The following is a 22,275-nucleotide window of genomic DNA, read 5'->3' on the forward strand; positions in this document are numbered from 1 at the left end:
TATTGAACTCGAGTTGGAAGAGGCGAGTCCGGTCTCAAAATGGAGGGCCATGATCCAAAGGAACCAGAGCAGTTGAGAAAACTGTTTATTGGTGGTTTGAGCTTTGAAACTACAGATGATAGTTTAAGAGAACATTTTGAAAAATGGGGTACACTTACAGATTGTGTGGTGATGAGAGACCCCCAAACAAAACGTTCCAGGGGTTTTGGTTTTGTGACTTACTCTTGCGTTGAAGAGGTGGATGCAGTAATGTGTGCCCGACCACACAAGGTTGATGGGCGTGTAGTGGAACCAAAGAGAGCTGTTTCTAGAGAGGATTCTGTAAAACCTGGTGCCCATCTAACAGTGAAGAAAATTTTTGTTGGTGGTATTAAAGAAGATACAGAAGAATATAATTTGAGAGACTACTTTGAAAAGTATGGCAAGATTGAAACCATAGAAGTTATGGAAGACAGGCAGAGTGGAAAAAAGAGAGGATTTGCTTTTGTAACTTTTGATGATCATGATACAGTTGACAAAATTGTTGTTCAGAAATACCACACTATTAATGGGCATAATTGTGAAGTGAAAAAAGCCCTTTCTAAACAAGAAATGCAGTCAGCTGGATCACAAAGAGGTCGTGGAGGTGGATCTGGCAACTTCATGGGTCACGGAGGAAACTTTGGAGGTGGTGGTAACTTTGGCCCTGGTGGAAACTTCGGTGGAAGAGGAGGCTATGGTGGCGGAGGTGGTGGCAGCAGAGGTAGTTATGGAGGAGGTGATGGTGGCTATAATGGATTTGGAGGTGATGGTGGCAACTATGGTGGTGGTCCTGGATATAGTAGTAGAGGAGGCTATGGTGGTGGTGGACCAGGATATGGAAACCAAGGAGGTGGATATGGAGGTGGTGGTGGAGGATATGATGGTTACAATGAAGGAGGAAATTTTGGAGGTAACTATGGTGGTGGTGGGAACTATAATGATTTTGGAAATTATAGTGGACAACAGCAATCAAATTATGGACCCATGAAGGGGGGCAGTTTTGGTGGAAGAAGCTCGGGCAGTCCCTATGGTGGTGGTTATGGATCTGGTGGTGGAAGTGGTGGATATGGTAGCAGAAGGTTCTAAAAAAATTTCAGAAGAAAAGGGCTACAGTTCTTAGCAGGAGAGAGAGCGAGGAGTTGTCAGGAAAGCTGCAGGTTACTTTGAGACAGTTGTCCCAAATGCATTAGAGGAACTGTAAAAATCTGCCACAGAAGGAACGATGATCCATAGTCAGGAAGGTTACTGCAGCTTAAACAGGAAACCCTTCTTGTTCAGGACTGTCATAGCCACAGTTTGCAAAAAGTGCAGCTATTGATTAATGCAATGTAGTGTCAATTAGATGTACATTCCTGAGGTCTTTTATCTGTTGTAGCTTTGTCTTTTTCTTTTTCTTTTCATTACATCAGGTATATTGCCCTGTAAATTGTGGTAGTGGTACCAGGAATAAAAAATTAAGGAATTTTTAACTTTTCAAAAAAAAAAATTAGGTGACTATCAGCTTAATATAGACTGCTATATGGAGATGTTCTGTATAAATTGAACAATAACTAAAAAAAAAAAAGTAATAGATTTAAAAAAAAGGTTTTCCTTACTTAGATTCATCACTAAAGAAAACCAGCAAAACATGACCAAGAGAAAGAGAAGAAAGGATCAGAGAAAATCTACAAAAACAATGAGAAAACAACTAACAAAATGGCAATAAATACATATCTATCAATAATTATTTTGAATGTAAATGAACTAAATGTTCCAATCAAAAGACATAAAATGACAGAATGTATATAAAAAAGACCTATCTATATGCTACTTACAAGAGACTCATTTCAGACCTACAGACACCTGTAGATTAAAAGTGAGGGGATGTTGAAATAACAGCTATTGGCAAGGATGTGGAGAAAGGGGAACCCTCCTGCACTGTTGGTAGGAATGCAAACAGATACAGTCACTCTGGAAAACAGGTTCCTCAAAAAGTTAAAAATAGAACTACCCTATGATAAAGCAATTGCACTAGGTATTTACACAAAGAATACAAAAATACTAATTTGAAGGTATACATGTACCCCAATGTTTATAGCAGTATTATCTACAATACCCGAACTATAGAAACAGCCCAAGTGTCCACTGACTGAAGAATGGATAAAGAAGAATGGATATATAATTCCATTATATATCTAATGGAATATTACTCAGCCATAAAAAATAATGAAATCTTGCCATCTACACCAAGGATGGAGCTAGAAAGTATAATTCTAAGCCAAATAAGTCAGTCAGAGAAGACAAATCCTATGTGATTTCACTCATATGTGAAATTTAAGGAACAAAACAAAGGGGCAGAGGAAAATTAAAGAGAGGCAAACCAAGAAAATGCTCTTAATTATAGAGAACAAACTAATGGTTACCAGAGGGAAGGTGGGTGGGGGAATGGGTTATATAGCTGATGAGAATTAAGGAATACACTTGTGATAAGCACTGGGTGTTGTATGTGAGTGTTGAATCACTACATTGTATGCCTGAAACTAAAAATAAATAAATACACACATAAATAAATAAATACATAAATAAATAAATATAAAATAAAATAAAAAGAGGGTATGGAGAAACATTTATCATGCAAATGGATGTCAAAAGAAAGCTGGAGTAGCAATACTTATATCAGACAACATAGACTTTAAAACAAAATCTGTAAAAATACACAAATTAGGTTATATAATTATAAAAGGAATAATCCAATAAGATAGAACAATTATAAATATTTATGCACCCAATAAGGAAGCATCCAAATACATAAATCAGTTCATAACAAACATAAGGGAACTAATCAATGGTAACACAATAATAGTAGGGGACTTTAACATTCCACTTACATCTATGAGTAGATCATCCAAATAGAAAATCAACTAGAAAAAAGTGGCCTTGAATGACACATTGGACCAGATCATTTTAATAAACATATTCAGAATGTTCCACCCTAAAACAGCAGAACACACATTCTTTTCAAGTGCACACAGAACATTCTCCAGAATAGATTACATATTAGCCCACAAAACATGCCTCAACAAATTCTAAAAGATCAAAGTCATACCATGCATCTTTTCTGGTCACAACACTATGAAAATAGAAATCAACCACAAGAAAAAATCTGGAAAGAATACAAATACATGCAAGTTAAATAACATATTAAACAGTGAATGGGTCAATCAAGAAATCAAAGAAGAAATCAAAAAGTATATGGAAAAGAACAAAAATGAAAACACAATGATCCAAAACCTTTAGAATACAGCAAAAGCAGTTCTAAGGGTGGAGTATGTAGCAATACAGGCCTATCTTAAGAAACAAGAAAAATCTCAAATAAACAACCTAACCTTACACATAATGAAGGTAGAAAAAGGAGAACAAATGAAACTCCAAACCAGCAGAAGAAAGGAAATAATAAAGATTAGAACAGGAATAAATGATACAAACTAAAAAACAAACAAACAAACAAACAACAACAACAGATCAATGAAACCAGGATCTGGTTCTTTGAAAAGATCCACAAAATTGATAAACCTCTACCCAGACTCATTTAAAAAAAAAGACTCAAATAGACACAATCGCAAATGACAGGAGAAATAACAACCAACACCACAGAAATACAATTGTAAGACAATACTATGAAAAGCAATATAATTGTAAGAGAATACTATAAAAAGCTATATGCCAACACATTAGGCAACCCAGAAACATGGATAAATTCCCAGAAAGATATAAACTACCAAAACTGAAATAGGAAGAAGTAGAAAACTTGAACAGAAGAATAACCAGGAAGGAGATCAAATCAGTAATCAAAAAACTTTCAACAAACAAAAGCCCAGGGCCAGATGGTTTCACAGGCAAATTCCACCAAACACTGAAAGAAGAGTTAATATTCTTCTCAAACAATTCCAGAAAAATAGAAAATGAAAGAAAACTTCCAAATTCATTCTATGAGGCCAGCATTACCCTGATACCAAAATCAGATAAAGACTCCACTAAAAAAGAGAAAAACATGCCAATATCACAGGAGAAAATGGATGGAGAAATTCCTCAATAAAATACTAGCAAATTGAATCTAACAGTATATTTAAAAAATCATTCACCACAATCAAGTGGGATTTATTCCTGGGTTGCAAGGGTGGTCCAATATTTACAAAGCAATCAACATCGGTAAGAGAAAGGATAAAAACCTTTTGATCGTTTCAATGGACACAAAAAAAGCATTTGATAAAGCACAACATCCATTTATGATAAAAGCTCTCAACAAAGTAGGGATAGAGGGAACAAACCTCAATATAATAAAGGCCATATATGAAAAACCCACAGTGAATATCATAATGGGGGAAAACTAAGAACTTTCACTTCAAGGTGAAGGACTAGACAAGGATGTCCACTCTCACTACCTTTTTTCAACATGTACTGGAAGTCCTAGCTACAGCAATTAACAACAAAAAGAAATAAAAGGCATCCAAATTGGTAAAGAAGAAAACTTTCACTATTTGCAGATGGCATGATACTACATACAGAAAACCTGAAAGACTCCACCAAAAACTACTAAAACTGAAAAAAAGAATGTGAGGTTATAAAACCTATATAGGATATAAAATCAATGTACAAAAATCTGTTGCATTTCTATAATAAGAAACCTGCAAAAAGAGAAATTAAGGAACCAATCCCATTTACAATTGCACTTTAAATAATTAGATACCTAGGAATCAACCTAACCAAAGAGGTGAAAGCCCTATACTCTAAAAACTATAGAACATTGATGAAAGAAAGTGAAGATGACACAAAGAAATAGAAAGACATTCCATGCTCATGGATTAGAAGAATAAATTTTGTTAAAATATACTACCTAAGGCAATCTACACATTTAATGCAATCCCTATCAAAATACCAGCAACACTTTTCACAGAACTAGAACAAACAATCCTAAAATTTCTATGGAACCACAAAAGACCCTGACTAGACAAACAATTTTGAAAAAGAAAACCAAAGGTGGAGGCATCACCGTTCTAGACTTCCAGTTATATTACAAAGCTGGAGCAATCAAAACAGTATGGCACTGGCAAAAAATAGATACATAGAGCCATAGAACAAAATGCAAAATCAGAAATAAACCCACAATAATATGGTCAATTAATCTTCAACAAAGCAGGAAAGAATATCCAATGGGACAAAGTCTCTTCTACAAATGGTGTTGGGAAAACTGGACAGTGACATGCAAAAGAACAAACCTGAGTCATTTTCTTACACCATACACAATAATAAACTCAAAATGGATCAAGGACTTGAATGTGAGACCTGAAACCATAAAAATCCCTAAAGAGAACAAAGGCAGAAATGTCTCTGATATTACTCATAAGAACATTTTTCTAGATATGTCTCTGAGACAAACTAAATAAAAGCAAAAATAAACTATTGGGACTATTTCAAAATAAAATGTTTCTGCAAAGCAAAGGAAATGATCAACAAACTATAAGGTAACCTACAGAAGATAGGGAGAGGATTTTTGTCAATGATGTATCTGATAAAATGTTAGTATCCAAAATATATAAAGAACTTATAAAAAACAAATAAACCAATTAAAAATAATAATCCAATTAAAAAATGGGCAGAAGACTTGTACAGACATTTCTCTGAAGAAGACATCCAGATGGCCAACAGACACATGAAAAGATATTATACATCACTCATTATCAAGGAAATGTAAATCAAAACCACAGTGAGATATCACCTCACATCTGTCAGAATGGCTAAAATCAAAAACACAAGAAACAAATTTGGGTGAGAATGTGGAGAAAAGGAAACCTGGTGCACTATTAGTGGGAATGTAAACTGGTGCAGTAACTGAGGAAAACAGTATAAAGCTTCCTCAAAAAGTTTAAAATAGAACTACCCTATGATCCATTAATTGCACTACTGAGTATTTACCCAAAAAATACAAAACACTAACTCAAAGGGATACATCCACCCCTATGTTTATAGCAGCATTATTTACAATATACAAATTATGGAAGCAGGCCAAGTGTCTATCAATTGATGAATGGATAAAGATGATGTGGTATGTATATATATATATATATATATATACAATGGAATATTATTTAGCCATAAAAAACAAAATCTTGCCATTTGCAATGACATGGATGGAATTACAGAGTATCATGCTAAGCGAAATAAGTCAGTCAGAGAAAGACAAATACCATATGATTTCACTTGTATGTGGAATTTAAGAAACAAACGAGCAAAGATAAAAAAAAAAAAGAGAGAGAGACAGACAGACAGAAACAGAGACAAACTAAGAACCAAACTCTTAACTATAGAGAACAAACTGATGGTTACCAGAGGGGAGGTATATGGGAGGGATGGGTGAAATAGGTGGTGGGGATTAAGAGTGTACTTGTCGTGATGGGCACTAAGTGATATGTGGAATTGTTGAATCACTGTATTGTACACCTGAAACAATATAATGCTGTATGTTAGCTATACTGAATGCAAAATTTATGACAAATTAATTAATTTCAAGGAAACATTTTTTTAAATCTCAACTAAATATCCTCATATCTTAAAAATTAATTATTAAACACCTTTCCAGAGAGAGAAGTCTAAGTCCATATGGCTTCACTGATGAATTCCTATCAAATAATTTGTGAAGAATTAATATCAATTTTCCAAATCACTTTCAGGAAATTTTAGGAGGCTAATATCACCCTGATAATGAAACCAGTCAAAATAATTACAAGAGAAAACAACTAAAGACCAATGTCCTTCATAAATATAGAGGCAAATATTAGGGAAGAAATATCCAGCAACAAGTAGGGCAATACACGAAAAGGATTATTCATCATGTCCAAATGTGGTTCATCCCAGGAAAACAAGTTATTTAAACAATTGAAGATCAATAAAATGTATTTCAACATATCAACTGAAAAAAGTAAAAACAACAATAACAACACATAATCATCTTGATACATAATGAAATCTTTTTTTTTTAATTTTATTTATTCATTTGAAACACAGAGATACAGAGAGAGAGAGAGCATGAGCGGGGGGGGGAGACAGAGGGAGAGGGAGAAGCAGGCTCCCCACTGAGCCAGGAGCCCAACGTGGGGCTCGATCCCAGGACCCCAGAATCATGACCTGAGCCGAAGGCAGATGCTTAACCATCTGAGCCACCCAGGCGCCCCGATACATAATGAAATCTATTCATGACAGAAACTTGGACAAAGAATAAAAAAAGAACTTCCTCAATCTGAGTAAAAGCCTCTATGAAAATCTTTCAACTAATATATTTAATGGTGAAGGATTAAAGATTTGCTCTTAAATTAGAAGCAAGAAAAATAGCCACTCATTCCATTTCTATCTAACATTGTATTAAAGGTCCTAAACACCGTAGTAAGGCAAAAAATAGGAATTGGAAAAAAATATGAAGATTGAAAAAAATGTAAAACTGTATATACAATATATGATTGTACAAGTATAAAATTCTAATAAAGCTAAATTAAAATTCCAGAATTAATTTAGCAAAACTGTAGGAAACAACCTCAATGTAATCAATAAAATTTCTGTATACTTGCTACAAACAATTGGAAATTTTATAGTCATATATAAAGAGGTGCAATTGGAAAGAATAGTATATGCCAATCTATTTATACCTAATAATTTCCCCAAAGAAAACAATTGAGGAAACACTGCACTTTGAAGATTTCTAACCATGATGAGAATAATTCAGGCATCTCAACAAAGTAAACTACTTTCAAAATTGAACAAAGAATATTTGACAATATTTAAGAGGAAGTGGAGGGTCCAAAAAGCTATTAATAGTTCAGGTCTTCCAGCCCTTCCTATCATTTCCTCACCATCATAACCATTATTATCATTGTAATCAGTATCACAAATAACATATCATTATTGTAAAAGCTATAATGCAGTCAAAGATAAATAAATAAATATTTAATAGGCAGTGTTCAACATTATTAAGAAGTACATACACTGTCATCTATCTATACTTAGATTAACCAGAAAAATGAAAATAAAACAAAAACAAAACAAAAAAAGAGGAATGAATTTAATTGTAGGAAATTTATTTGGGACATGATACTAGGAAACAGGATTAAAGGAGTAGGAATACAAAAAGAGAGAATGAGGAAAAGTCAACATAAGTGTGTTTTATTGAGATGACAATTATGGCTCCATTCTGCTGGGACCACAGAGAAGTACAGAATATTTAATGGAATTGTCCTTAGATGGTCAGGAAGCTGGTGTTCCAATAAAGTGGTTGAAGCCTGCCCCTGTGAAGAGGTCATTACCTTTATTTTAAGGCCCCTTTTACATATTTTGCCTAAGGAAGAAGCTGATTGACATTAGTGAATTTTAAAATGTTGACCTGGTCATTGAGTACTTCTTGTGGGACTTGAACTTAAGATAGATATAAAAATCTGCATACTTTGTGCCCATCTAAATCAATTCACATGCTTCTTCCGCCTAACATATTGAAAGTAGATATTATTGAAATAAGACAAGGTTCTTTTTCCTCTCCAGCCAGTTTTAGGGAACTCCCATGTAGCCATTGATGTGAAGTGATTGAGAAATATTGGTGCAAAAGATATAGGTGACATGGAGCTCTGGGATCCCTGTTCATATTATTTACTTACACTGTCTGGATATTTTTAGTTAGCTACCAGATATGCCATATTGTCATTAGATAGATTAATAGGCCCGCTTGACCTTATAATTCTAGAGATCTGAATATACCAAATTAAGATGAAAATAATCAATTTTAGTAACATTGTCACTATTTCCTGGATGGATGCTCAACTCTACAAGTGTGCAGTAGCCCACCAAGAGCTTCAAAGAACTCTAGGGACCTGCACTACAAATTTCTTATATTTGTCAGAAATTCCACATGTAACCTAATCTATCAGGAATAGCTTTACTTTTATTGTATCTTAATGATCATAAGTGCCAAAGAATGAACATTTTGCATCACAGCATGGACCTGTAGCACCCTCTCTCTATATCATCTCCTGCTAAAGGCATCCCTGTTGTCGCCAAATCATAAATTGTTTCAGGTCCATAATTATTTAAAAAGCCTTGCTTTCTATAGCCCCTTCTTTTTTGTTGTAGTTTCAAATTTATATTCAAATTCTAGTCAGTTAACATATAGTGTATTGATTTTAGGAGTAAAACTTAGTGATCCATCACTTACATATAATGTCCAGTGCTCAACACAACAAGTGCCCTCCTTAATACCCATTACCCATTTAGCCCATCCCCCATCAACCTCCCTTCCAGCAACCTCAGTTTGTTTTCTCTATAGTTAAGAGTATGTTTTATGCTTTGCCTCCTTTTGTTCCCTGTTCATCTGTTTTATTTCTTAAATTCCACATATGAGTGAAATCATATGGTTTTTGTCTTTCTCTGATTTATTTCTTTTAGCATAATACACTCTAGCTCCTTCCATGTTATTGCAAATGGCAAGATTTCATTCTTCTTGATGGCTGAGTAATATTCCATTGTATATATATACATATATATGTATACACACACACACACATATCCTCTTCTTTATCCATTCATCAGTTGATGGACAGTTGGGTTTTTCCATAATTTGGCTATTGTTGATAATGCTGTTCTATAGCCCCTTCTGAGATAACTATTTTCATATGAGTCTCTGCCAAATCAGAGCCTGAGATAAAAATTTGATTGCAAGTATTCTTAAGAAATGATTGTGGAAGCAGAAGTGAAGGAATGGAGAGAATGTGATGTTATCAACTTTGTTGCTGTAGGCAATGGGGCTTGATTTTCTAAGACATATGAGAAGCAGAAAATGGCTGTGAGAAATGTCATTCAGAAAGGCTAAAGGCTAGCTCTAGTCGTTGAGTGGATGATGGTTTCCCTAAACCCCCTATTTGGTCCTAATTCTATGAAATCTCACTGTTGTACTCTAAGAATAATGATGATAACATCAAATTCACTAGGTCTTTGAGGCATGTCAAGGATACTGCAGAAAGGCCTTCTCTAGTAACAGAAAAAGCTGAATAACAGCACCTCTGAAATCACTCCTGATTTGCCAAGACTTCAGGTTGAGAGGGCAAAATAAAATTCATGCAGACAAGACCAAACTAATAAATCATTCTTTTATAGTGTTCACAAGCCTGTATTTAGCTTATCAAATCATGCATTAGATTATAAAATCTGGCAAGTGACTTAATGATAAGTGTAGAAGTAGATAATATATGACAAAGCAAGTGTGGTATCAGATTACAAGGGACAGTGAGGTAGACATGCAGCATTGGGCATTGTTGGACGCAGCTTATATTTGACCATTAGTAATTATTTTAGCAGCCTAGACTTTTTTAAATTAATTACACCAAACTTATTTTTATATAAACTAGGTATATAAAGCATATAAAAGTAGAGCATCTTACATTGCTTCTGGGTTCATTATGCAGACAGTTCCTGAGCACTGGCATTTGTTAACATCATCATAAGCTACTCCCATACTAAGGCTCAGTAACTGAGCTATAATAACTGCAAGCGATTCCAGACTTATGGTTCTGGGGTGCTGGAAAAAAAGAACACACATGTACACACTCACATTCTAGAAGATGATTCATTTACCTGGAAAATAATGTAATTATTAAAAATAATCACTCAATAAAATTGAATAGAGGCATCTAATATATTAACCACAGGTGTGCCATCCATATTGGTCTAACATGTTACAGGTACCATTAACAATATGAGAAAAGCATAAAAAGTGAGATCTGAAATTTTACCAAAATGTAAATGCATGGTTCACTTGGTGGCATCAGGGCAAGAAAAATATTGCCCCAATAACTTGTTAATTATATATAACAATTGTTATAGTCATATTTGTACTCACAAAGGAAAATCTTTAGACACACATATACACACATACAGTGTCAAATTATTAACAGGTTATGTTCATTTATAATTTAATTACTTTGAGATATTTTATGTAAATCTTCCATACATTTAAAAAAATCATAAATTAACCCATTGAATTAAGCTAAATAATGACTGAAATTAAAAATGCTGACTTACCATGGTTGTTTAAACTTCATTTTCAAAACTAAAGTACCTTTATAATTTTTCTTTTTGTGAATATAGGATACTTATTATAGCACATTTTAACCATACTAAAACATACACAGTTTAAGAAAAATCCAAAAATCACACTATCCCCTCATATAGATCTAATAGCATTTTGTTGAATATACTTCAAGATTGGTTTCTAGGAATATATTTTGGTATCTTCTGTTTGCCTCTCTCAATCAACCCTGCAGCTCTCTAACCCAGAAGGTAACACCAGTAGATTATATTAAAGGGTTCCTTTACCCTCTGCTTTTAACTTGATTTGGTCTAAAGAGAGGAACAGGCTAAGAAAAGAGAAGGGTATTTATTACCATCACTGCCAGGGTACCTATAACTGTCTGAATCCTTGAGTGGAGGCCTCTACCTTCTGTCTGTGACCCTAGTAAAATGACATTGTCCTTTCCTTCAAGTCTGAGTGACAATTGAATTTTTTTTATTACTATCCCTAAAGTATGGCAAAATTCCTATATCTTGCATACATATTAACAAATGGTCCATTTATCAAATTACCACAGTTTAATGTACCACCCATTCTCAGAGAGAGAAAGGGAGAGGGAGGAAGAGTAGGAAAGAAATTGAAGGATTCTGAGGATTCTACTAAATTTCAAGAATTTAAATAACTGGATATTATAAATAATAATATAATAGTGTGTTATATTATTACTGTAGTTATTTATAAATTTTCTTTTTTGCAGGATAATGTAGAAAAGGTCTAGCAGTTATTCAATCAATATATCTCTACAATCACATCTTTTTTTCTTTTCTATTATTATGTTATGTTAATCAACATACATTACATCATTAGTTTTTATTTTTATTTTTTTAATTTTTTATTGTTATGTTAATCATCATACATCGTTAGTTTTAGATGTAGTGTTCCATGATTCATTGTTTGTGTATAACACCCAGTGCTCCATTCATACATACCTTCCTTAATACCCATCACCAGGCTAACACATCCCCCCACACCCCTCCCTCTAGAACCCTCAGTTTGATTCACAGAGCCCATAGTCTCTCATGGTTCCTCTCCCCATACAATTCCCCACCCTTCATTTTTCCCTTCCTGCTATCTTTTTTTTTTTTTAACATATAATGTATTATTTGTTTCAGAGATACAGATCTGTGATTCAACAGTCTTACACAATTCACAGCGCTCACCATAGCACATACCCTCCCCAATGTCTATCACCCGGCCACCCCATCCCTCCCAACACCCCCCCAATCCAGCAACCCTCAGTTTGTTTCCTGAGATTAAGAATTCCTCATATCAGTGAGGTCATATGATACATGTCTTTCTCTGACTGACTGATTTCGCTCAGCATAATACCCTCCAGTTCCATCCACGTCGTTGTAAATGACAAGATTTCATTCCTTTTGATGGCTGCATAATATTCCATTGTTTATATATATACCACATCTTCTTTATCTATTCATCTGTCAATGGACATCTTGGCTCTTTCCATAGTTTAGCTATTGTGGACATGGCTGCTATAAACATCGGGGTGCACATACCCCTTCAGATCCCTAAATTTGTATCTTGGGGGTATATACCCAGAAGTGAAATTGCTGGGTCATAGGGTAGCTCTATGTTCAACTATTTTTTTAAGGAACCTCCATGCTGTTTTCCAGAGTGGTTGCACCAGCTTGCATTTCCCACCAACAGTGTACGAGAGTTCCCCTTTCTCCGCATCCCCACCAACATCTGTCATTTCCTGACTTGTTATTTTTAGCCATTCTGACTGGTGTGAGGTGATATCTCATTGAGGTTTGATTTGGATTTCCCTGATGCCAAGCGATGTCGAGCACTTTCTCATGTGTCTGTTGGCCATTTGGACGTCTTCTTTGGAAAAATGTCTGTTCATGTCTTCTGCCTATATCTTGATTGGATCATTTGTTCTTTGGGTGTTGAGTTTCATAAGTTCTTTTTTTTTTTTCCTTTTTTTTAAATTTTATTCTTATGTTAATCCCCATACATTACATCATTAGTTTTAGATGAAGTGTTCCATGATTCATTGTTTGTGCACAACACCCAGTGCTCCATGCAGAATGTGCCCTCCTCAATACCCACCACCAGGCTAACCCATCCTCCCACCCCCCTCCCCTCTAGAACCCTCAGTTTGTTTTTCAGAGTCTATCGTCTCTCATGGTTCGTCTACCCCTCCGATTTCCCCCGCTTCATTCTTCCCCTCCTGCTACCTTCTTCTTCTTCTTCTTTTTTTTTTCTTAACATATATTGCATTATTTGTTTCAGAGGTACAGATCTGAGATTCAACAGCCTTGCACAATTCACAGCGCTTACCAGAGCACACACCCTCCCCAGTGTCCATCACCCAGTCACCCCATCCCTCCCACCCCACCCCCCACTCCAACAACACTCAGTTTGTTTCCTGCGATTAAGAATTCCTCATATCAGTGAGATCATATGATACATGTCTTTCTCTGTTTGACTTATTTCACTCAACAGAATATCCTCCAGTTCCATCCACATGGTTGCAAATGGCAAGATCTCATTCCTTTTGATGGCTGCATAATATTCCATTGTATATATATACCACATCTTCTTTATCCATTCCTCTGTCGATGGACATCTTGGCTCTTTCCACAGTTTGGCTATTGTGGACATTGCTGCTATAAACATCGGGGTGCACGTAGCCCTTCGGATCCCTACTTTTGTATCGTTGGGGTAAATACCCAGTAGTGCAATTGCTGGATCATATGGTAGCTCTATTTTCAACTTTTTGAGGAACCTCCATACCGTTTTCCAGAGTGGCTGCACCAGCTTGCATTCCCACCAACAGTGTAGGAGGGTTCCCCTTTCTCCGCATCCCCGCCAACATCTGTCGTTTCCTGACTTGTTAATTTTAGCCATTCTGACTGGTGTGAGGTGGTATCTCAATGAGGTTAAGATTTGGATTTCCCTGATGCCAAGCGATATTGACCACTTTTTCATGTGTCTGTTGGCCATTTGGATGTCTTCTTTGGAGAAATGTCTGTTCATGTCTTCTGCCCATTTCTTGATTGGATTCTTTGTTCTTTGGGTATTGAGTTTGATAAGTTCTTTATAGATTTTGGATACTAGCCCTTTATCTGAGATGTCATTTGCAAATATCTTCTCCCATTCTGTCAGTTGTCTTTTGGTTTTGTTGACTATTTTCTTTGCTTTGCAAAAGCTTTTTATCTTGATGAAGTCCCAATAGTTCATTTTTGCCCTTGCTTCCCTTGCCTTTGACAATGTTTCTAGGAAGAAGTTGCTTCGGCTGAGGTCAAAGAGGTTGCTGCCTGTGTTCTCCTTTAGGATTTGGATGGACTCCTGTCTCACATTGAGGTCTTTCAACCATTTGGAGTCTATTTTTGTGTGTGGTGTAAGGAAATGGTCCAGTTTCATTCTTCTGCATGTGGCTATCCAATTTTCCCAACACCATTTGTTGAAGAGACTGTCTTTGTTCCATTGGACATTCTTTCCTGCTTTGTCGAAGATTAGTTGACCATAGAGTTGAGGGTCCATTTCTGGGCTCTCTATTCTGTTCCACTGATCTATGTGTCTGTTTTTGTGCCAGTACCATGCTGTCTTGATGATGACAGCTTTGTAATAGAGCTTGAAGTCCGGAATTGTGATGCCGCCGGCTTTGCTTTTCTTTTCAATATTCCTCTGGCTATGCAGGGTCTTTTCTGGTTCCATACAAATTTTAGGATTATTGGTTCCATTTCTTTGAAAAAAGTGGATGGTATTTTGATGGAGATTGCATTGAATGTGTAGATTGCTCTAGGTAGCATAGACATCTTCACAATATTTGTTCTTTCAATTCATGAGCATGGAACGTTTTTCCATTTCTTTGTGTCTTCCTCAATTTCTTTCATGAGTATTTTATAGTTTTCTGAGTACAGATCCTTTGTCTCTTTGGTTAGATTTATTCTTAGGTATCTTATGGTTTTGGGTGCAATTGTAAATGGGATCGACTCCTTAATTTCTCTTTCTGTTGTCTTGTTGTTGGTGTATAGGAATGCCACTGACTTCTGTGCATTCATTTTATATCCTGCCACTTGACTGAATTCCTGTATGAGTTCTAGCAGTTTTGGGGTGGAGTCTTTTGGGTTTTCCACATAAAGTATCATATCATCTGCAAAGAGTGAGAGTTTGACTTCTTCTTTGCCAATTTGGATGCCTTTGATTTCTTTTTGTTGTCTGATTGCTGTGGCTAGGACTTCCAATACTATGTTGAATAGCAGTGGTGATAGTGGACATCTCTGCTGCGTTCCTGACCTTAGGGGGAAAGCTCTCAGTTTTTCCCCATTGAGAATAATATTTGCTGTAGGTTTTTCATAGATGGCTTTTATGATATTGAGGTATGTACCCTCTATCCCTATACTATGAAGAGTTTTGATCAAGAAAGGATGCTGTACTTTGTCAAAAGCTTTTTCTGCATCTATTGAGAGGATCATATGATTCTTGTTCTTTCTTTTGTTAATGTATTGTATCACATTGATTGATTTGCGGATGTTGAACCAACCTTGCAGCCCAGGGATAAATCCCACTTGGTCACGGTGAATAATCCTTTTAATGTACTGTTGGATCCTATTGGCTAGTATTTTGGTGAGAATTTTTGCATCCATGTTCATCAGGGATATTGGTCTGTAATTCTCCTTTTTGATGGGGTCTTTGTCTGGTTTTGGGATCAAGGTAATGCTGGCCGCATAAAATGAGTTTGGAAGTTTTCCTTCCGTTTCTATTTTTTGGAACAGTTTCAGAAGAATAGGTATTAATTCTTCTTGAAATGTTTGGTAGAATTCCCCTGGGAAGCCATCTGGCCCTGGGCTTTTGTTTTTTGGAAGATTTTTGATTACTGCTTCAATTGCCTTAGTGGTTATAGGTCTGTTCAGGTTTTCTATTTCTTCCTGGTTCAGTTTTGGTAGTTGATACATCTCTAGGAAAGCATCTATTTCTTCCAGGTTATCTAATTTGCTGGCATACAGTTGCTCATAATATGTTCTTATAATTGTGTGTATTCCTTTGGTGTTGGTTGTGATCTCTCCTCTTTCATTCATGATTTTGTTGATTTGGGTTATTTCTCTTCTCTTTTTGATAAGTCTGGCCAGGGGTTTATCAATCTTGTTAATTCTTTCAAAGAACCAGCTTCTAGTTTCTTTAGTCAGTTCTACTGTTCTTTTGGTTTCTATTTCATTGATTTGTGCTCTGATCTTTATTATTTCTGTTCTCCTGCTGGGTTTAGGCTTTATTTGCTGCTCTTTTTCCAGCTCCTTTAGGTGGAGGGTTAGGTTGTGTACTTGAGACCTTTCTTGTTTCTTGAGAAAGGCTTGTATTGCTATATACTTTCCTCTTAGGAATGCCTTTGCTGCATCCCAAAGATTTTGAATAGTTGTGTTTTCATTTTCATTGGTTTCCATGAATTTTTTAAATTCTTCTTTAATTTCCTGGTTGACCCATTCATTCTTTAGTAGGATGCTCTTTAGCCTCCATGTATTTGAGTTCTTTCCAACTTTCCTCTTGAGATTGAGTTCTAGTTTCAAAGCACTGTGGTCTGAAAATAGGCAGGGAATGATCCCAATCTTTTGATACTAGTTGAGACCTGATTTGTGACCTGGGATATTATCGATCCTGGAGAATGTTCCATGAGCACTGGAGAAGAATGTGTAGTCTATTGCTTTGGGATGGAATGTTCTGAATGTATCTGTGAAATCCATTGGTCCAGTGTGGCTCTTGTTGATCTTTTGATTAGATGATTTGTCCATTTCAGTGAGGCGGGTGTTAAAGTCCCCCACTATTATTGTATTGTTGTCGATGTGTTTCTTTGCTTTTGTTATTAACTGGTTATATAATTGGCTGCTCCCACATTAGGGGCATAGATATTTACAATTGTTAGATCTTCTTGTTGAATAGACCCTTTAGTATGATATAGTGTCCTTCCTCATCTCTTATTACAGTCTTTGGTTTAGAATCTAATTTGTCTGATATAAGGATTGCCACCCCAGCTTTCATTTCGTGTCTATTAGCATGGTAAATGGTTTTCTACCCCCTCATTTTCAATCTGGGGGTCTTTGGGTCTAAAATGAGTCTCTTGCAGACAGCATATTATGGGTCTTGTTTTTTATCCAATCTGATAGCCTCTGTCTTTTTTGGGGGGCATTTAGCCCATTTACATTCAGGGTAACTATTGAAAGATTTGAATTTAGTGCCACTGTATTGCCTGTAAGGTGACTGTTATTGTATTTTGCCTGTGTTCCTTTCTGGTCTATGTTACTTTTAGGTTCTCTCTTTGCTTAGAGGACCCCTTTCAAGATTTCTTGTAGGGTTGGTTTTGTGTTTGCAAATTCTTTTAGTTTTTGTTTGTCCTGGAAGCTTTTTATCTCTCCTTCAATTTTCAAGGACAGCCTAGCTGGATATAGTATTCTTGGCTCCATATTTTTCTCATTTAGTGCTCTGAATATATCCTGCCAGTCCTTTCTGGCCTGCCAGGTCTCTGTGGATAGGTCTGTTGCCAATCTAATGTCTCTACCATTGTAGGTTACATATCTCTTCTCCCGAGCTGCTTTCAGGATTTTCTCTTTGCCTATGAGACTTGTAAGGTTTACTATTAGATGTCGGGGTGTTGTCCTATTTTTATTGATTTTGAGAGGGGTTCTTTTTGCCTCCTGGATTTTGATGTCTGTTTCCTTCCCCAATTTAGGGAAGTTCTCTGCTATAATTTGCTCCAATATACTTTCTGCTTATGGTATCACTTATCTCTCGAATTCTGCCCTCATGATCCAGTAGTTGTTTATCTCTCTTTTTCTCAGCTTCTTTATTTTCCATCATTTGGTCTTCTATATCACTAATTCTCTCCTCTGCCTCATTTATCCTAGCAGTTAGAGCCTCCATTTTTTATTGCACCTCATTCATAGCCTTTTGATTTTGACTTGGTTAGATATTAGTTCTTTTATTTCTCCAGAAAGCATTTCTCTAATATCTTCCATGCTTTTTTCAAGCCCAGCTAGTATCTTTAAAATCATCATTCTGAACTGTAGTCCAAAAATCTACTAATGTCCATATTGATTAGGTCCCTGGCAGTCGGTACTGCCTCTTGTTCTTTTTTTGGAGGTGAATTTTTTTGTCTTGTCAATTTGTCCAGAGGAGAATAGATGAATGAGAGAATAAAATGCTAACATGGTAACAATGACCCCAGAAAAATATACACTAAGCAAATCAGAAGAGACCTTGAAACCAGAAGAAAAGAAAGGGAAAGAAAAAAAAAGGAAAAAGAAAAAAATAAAAACAATCAAACAAACCAAAAAAAAACAGAATATGATCAAATATGATCAGCCTGGTGCATATATCAGTGGCACACACTAGATATCGGTCATATTTTGGTCTGTTAGAAATGCCTCCCAAAATTTTAAAGAAAGAAAAGCTTATATATATACAAAAATAAGGGTTAATACAATGAATGGATGGAATATGACTGTAAAGATGAAAATTGACTCTAAATGAAAAATTAAAAAGATTTTTAAAAAAAGGGATTGATAAGATGTTGGTTGAAAAAGGGAAAAAGAAAAATTCAAAAAGAAAGAAAAAGAAAGTTAAAAAAAAATTAACTTTGAAAGACTAAAGAATCCTGGGGAAAAAGCCATGAATTCTATGTACAGTATTCCCCTAGGGCTGGAGTTCTGCCATTCTCATTGATCAGTAAACTTGGCCTTGGCTGGCTGTTTTTGCTGATCTTCTGGGGAGAGGCCTGTTGCCATGCTTCTCAGATGTCTTTGCTGGAGGCGGAATTGCCCGCCCTTGCCGTCTGGGCTAAGTAATCTGCTCGGGTTTGCTCTTGGGAGCTTTTGTTCCCTGAAAGCTTTCCGTCCAGCTTTGGAGGATGAGAGTGAAAATGGCAGCCTCCCAATCTCCGCCCCAGAGGAGCCAAGAACTCGGGGACCCACTCCTCAGTGAGTCCCCAGAGAAAAGCAGTCAATCACTCCCATCTCCCCGGTCTCCAGCTGCACTCCATGCTCACCCAGCCCGCAACTGAGTGCCTCTATCTCTGGCACACGACCCCGTGTGGAGTCTTCAAACCCAGCAGAGTCCTGTGGTGTGCTCCCACACTGCTCCTCCTGGGAGAGGAAGCAGAGTCTCCCCGGATCTCCCACTTGTGTCCCTGCTGGAGGAGCAGTGGCCCCCTTGTGCTGCAGATCACCGTTTATGGCAACCCTGAGCTGAGAGCCTGTGCCCCGGCTCCGTCTCTGCAGCCGGCTTCCCCACTTGAATACCTGCAAGCTCTGCTGCACTCAGGCACCCCGGTCTTTCTGTGACCCTGAGGGTCCTGAGACCGCACTGTCCCAGCAAGGGTTTCACCCCCCGCTTAGCCACTGGAGTGACATCCCACACCGGAGCCAACTTCTAAAAGTTCCAATTTTGTGCTCTGCTGCTCTATCACTTGCTGGTAGCAGCTGATGGAGGCCCCCTCGCCCGCCGTCTATCTTCCCAAATATCACCTCAGATTCACTTCTCTGCACGTCCTACCTTCCAGAAAGTGGTTGCTTTTCTGTTCAGAGAATCTTTGTTATTCTTTTCTTCAATTTCCTGTTGAGTTCCTGGGTGTTCAGAATGGTTTGATCCCTATCTAGCTGAATTCCTGGTACCAGATGAAATTTAGGTCTCCTACTCCTCTGCCATCTTCCTCCTCCTCTCTATAATCATTTCTTATTCTGTCCCATTCCCTGTTATCTTTTATAGCTCAGTAAGATGAAAAAAATGATATTCAAAAATTCTACTTTAGTTATTTGTGTAAAAGTAATCTCCTCCCCCACCCCATGCAACTGCTTCTTTATTTTCGATCTTCTTACTACTGCATGTATTTTGACCTTTCTTTTCATTGTATATAGGATCAAAAACATGGCTTAGTTTTCGAGATGACCTTTCTTTATACTCTCTTTATGACAATCTCACATTGGACTTCTACTTATCAGCTCAGGGTGCCATTACAAAATAATACAGATTGGATTGGTTTAAATAACAAATTTATTTTTTCATAGTTCTGAAGATCAGAAGTCCAAGATGAAAGTACCAGCATTGTTAGTTTTTGGGGGGATCCTTCTTTCATGGCTGCCTTTTTGCTGTGTTCTCACATGGTTTTTCCTCTGTGTGTGTACAGACAGGTATCTCTGCTGTCTGTTCCTCTTTTTATATGAACACCAGTTCTATCGAATTGGGGATCCACTCTTATAATCTCCTTTAATCTTAATTATCTCCATAAAGGTTTAATCTCCAAATATAGTCACATGGGTCTTTGGGCTTCAATATATGGATTTTTTTTAATTTTTTTTTAAGATTTTTTAAATTTATTTATTAGACAGAGAGAGAGAGAGAGCACAAGCTGGGGAGTGGCAGGCAGAGGGAGAGGGAGAAGTAGGCTCCCCTCAGAGCAGGGGGAGCCCGATGTGGGACTCGATCCCAGTACCCCAGGATCATGACCTGAGCCAAGGCACTCACTAAATCAACTGAGCCACATAGGTGCCCAATATATGGATTTTAGGAGGACATGATTTAGTCCATAACAGACCAGTATGAAAAAATTGAAAAAGGTATGGACTGGAGTATGAGAATTTCCTACAGAATACTGTTATGATTACTTCTGTTTTGAAAATAAAATAATGGAAAAAGTAAAGTTATATTTAACATTGGATTTTTAAAAAATGCAACCCACAGAATGGGAGAAGGTATTTGCAAATGACACTACAAACAAAGGGCTGATTTCCAAGATCTATAAAGAACTTCTCAAACTCAACACCCAAAAAAAAATTATCAAGTCAAAAAATGGGCAGAAGATATAAGCAGACACTTCTTCAAAGAAGACATACAAATGGCTAACAGACACATGAAAAAATATTCATCATCATTAGCCATCAGGGAAATTCAAATCAAAACCACATTGAGATATCACCTTACACCAGTTAGAATGGCAAAAATTGACAAGGCAAGAAACAACAAATGTTGGAGAGGTTGTGGAGAAAGGGGAACCCTCTTGCACTGTTGGTGGGAATGCAAGTTGGTATAGCCACCTTGGAAAACAGTGGGGAGGTGCCTCAAAAAATTAAAAATAGAGCTACCGTATGACCCAGCAATTGCACTCCTGGGTATTTACCCCAAAGACACAGATGCAGTGAAAAGAAGGGCCACATGCACTCCAATGTTCATAGCAGCAATGTCCACAATAGCCAAACTGTGGAAAGAGGCGAGATGCCTTTCAACAGATGAGTGGATAAAGACGATGTGGTCCATATATGTGATGGAATATTACTCAGCCATCAGAAAGGATGAATACCCAACTTTTACATCAACATGGATGGGACTGGAGGAGATTATGCTAAGTGAAAGAAGTCAAGCAGAGAAAATCAATTAGCATATGGTTTCACTTATCTGTGGAACATAAGGAATAACCTGGAGGACATTAGGAGAAGGAAGGGAAAAATGAAAGGTGGGAAATTGGAGGGAGAGACGAACCATGAGAGACTATGGACTCTGAGAAACAAACTGAGGGTTTTAGAGGGGAGGGGGTAGGGGGAATGGGTTAGCCTGGTGATGGGTATTAAGGAGGGCACATACTGCATGGAGCACTAGGTGTTATATGAAAACAATGAATCGTGGATCACTACATCAAAATCAAATGATGTATTTTATGTTGTCTAACATAACAATAAAGTAAAATAAAATTTTTAAAAAACTAAAAATTAAAAATTAAAAAAATTAAAAAATATTTTAGGAAAAATATTACAACTAAGTAGACAAGTTGCTTTTTGCAAATAATACCTGCTTAGGACAATAGTTGTAAAATAATAACAGTAATTGACATTTATTAAGGCTTCTTATGCACCAATCACGAGACTAAAAAAATTGGCAGACAAGGAAGTATTGATTGAGACTTCCTTTATTGTGCAATATGTGATTATTCTACAAATGTGCCTGACATGCTAGTAAAAACTTCTAATCTCTAATCAAGCTTCTATATATGTCTTTCAGATAAAGCTTGCTAATATTGTCCAAATCTTCTAAATTTTGGTATGAAAAATTAACTATCCAAATATGATTTATTTGGGCTAGTAATTTTTTCAGTGTTTGCTTTGTGTATTTTG

The 22,275-nt window shown here is 36.6% G+C and overlaps 2 protein-coding genes across 2 annotated transcripts in view; one reads left to right on the top strand and one right to left on the bottom strand.

Moving 5' to 3' along the window:
* The window catches only part of ADAM2 (ADAM metallopeptidase domain 2), a 166,026-nt gene that overhangs the window by 81,181 nt on the left and 62,570 nt on the right, over positions 1-22,275 (bottom strand). The window contains exon 11 of the mRNA XM_064583829.1: positions 10,473-10,609. Within this exon, the coding sequence (XP_064439899.1) occupies positions 10,473-10,609 (137 nt within the window). The remainder of the gene's footprint in view (positions 1-10,472; positions 10,610-22,275) is intronic.
* LOC123841501 (heterogeneous nuclear ribonucleoprotein A3-like) lies at positions 6-1,490 on the top strand. The gene has a single exon (XM_045871083.2). It carries the CDS (start codon positions 40-42, stop codon positions 1,105-1,107), a length of 1,068 nt encoding a protein of 355 aa, XP_045727039.2. The 5' UTR covers positions 6-39; the 3' UTR covers positions 1,108-1,490.

Source organism: Mirounga angustirostris, unplaced genomic scaffold (assembly GCF_029215605.1).
Source record: "Mirounga angustirostris isolate CCGP_5_RB_7025 unplaced genomic scaffold, mMirAng1.0.hap1 SCAF_2, whole genome shotgun sequence".
Classification (NCBI taxonomy): domain Eukaryota; kingdom Metazoa; phylum Chordata; class Mammalia; order Carnivora; family Phocidae; genus Mirounga; species Mirounga angustirostris.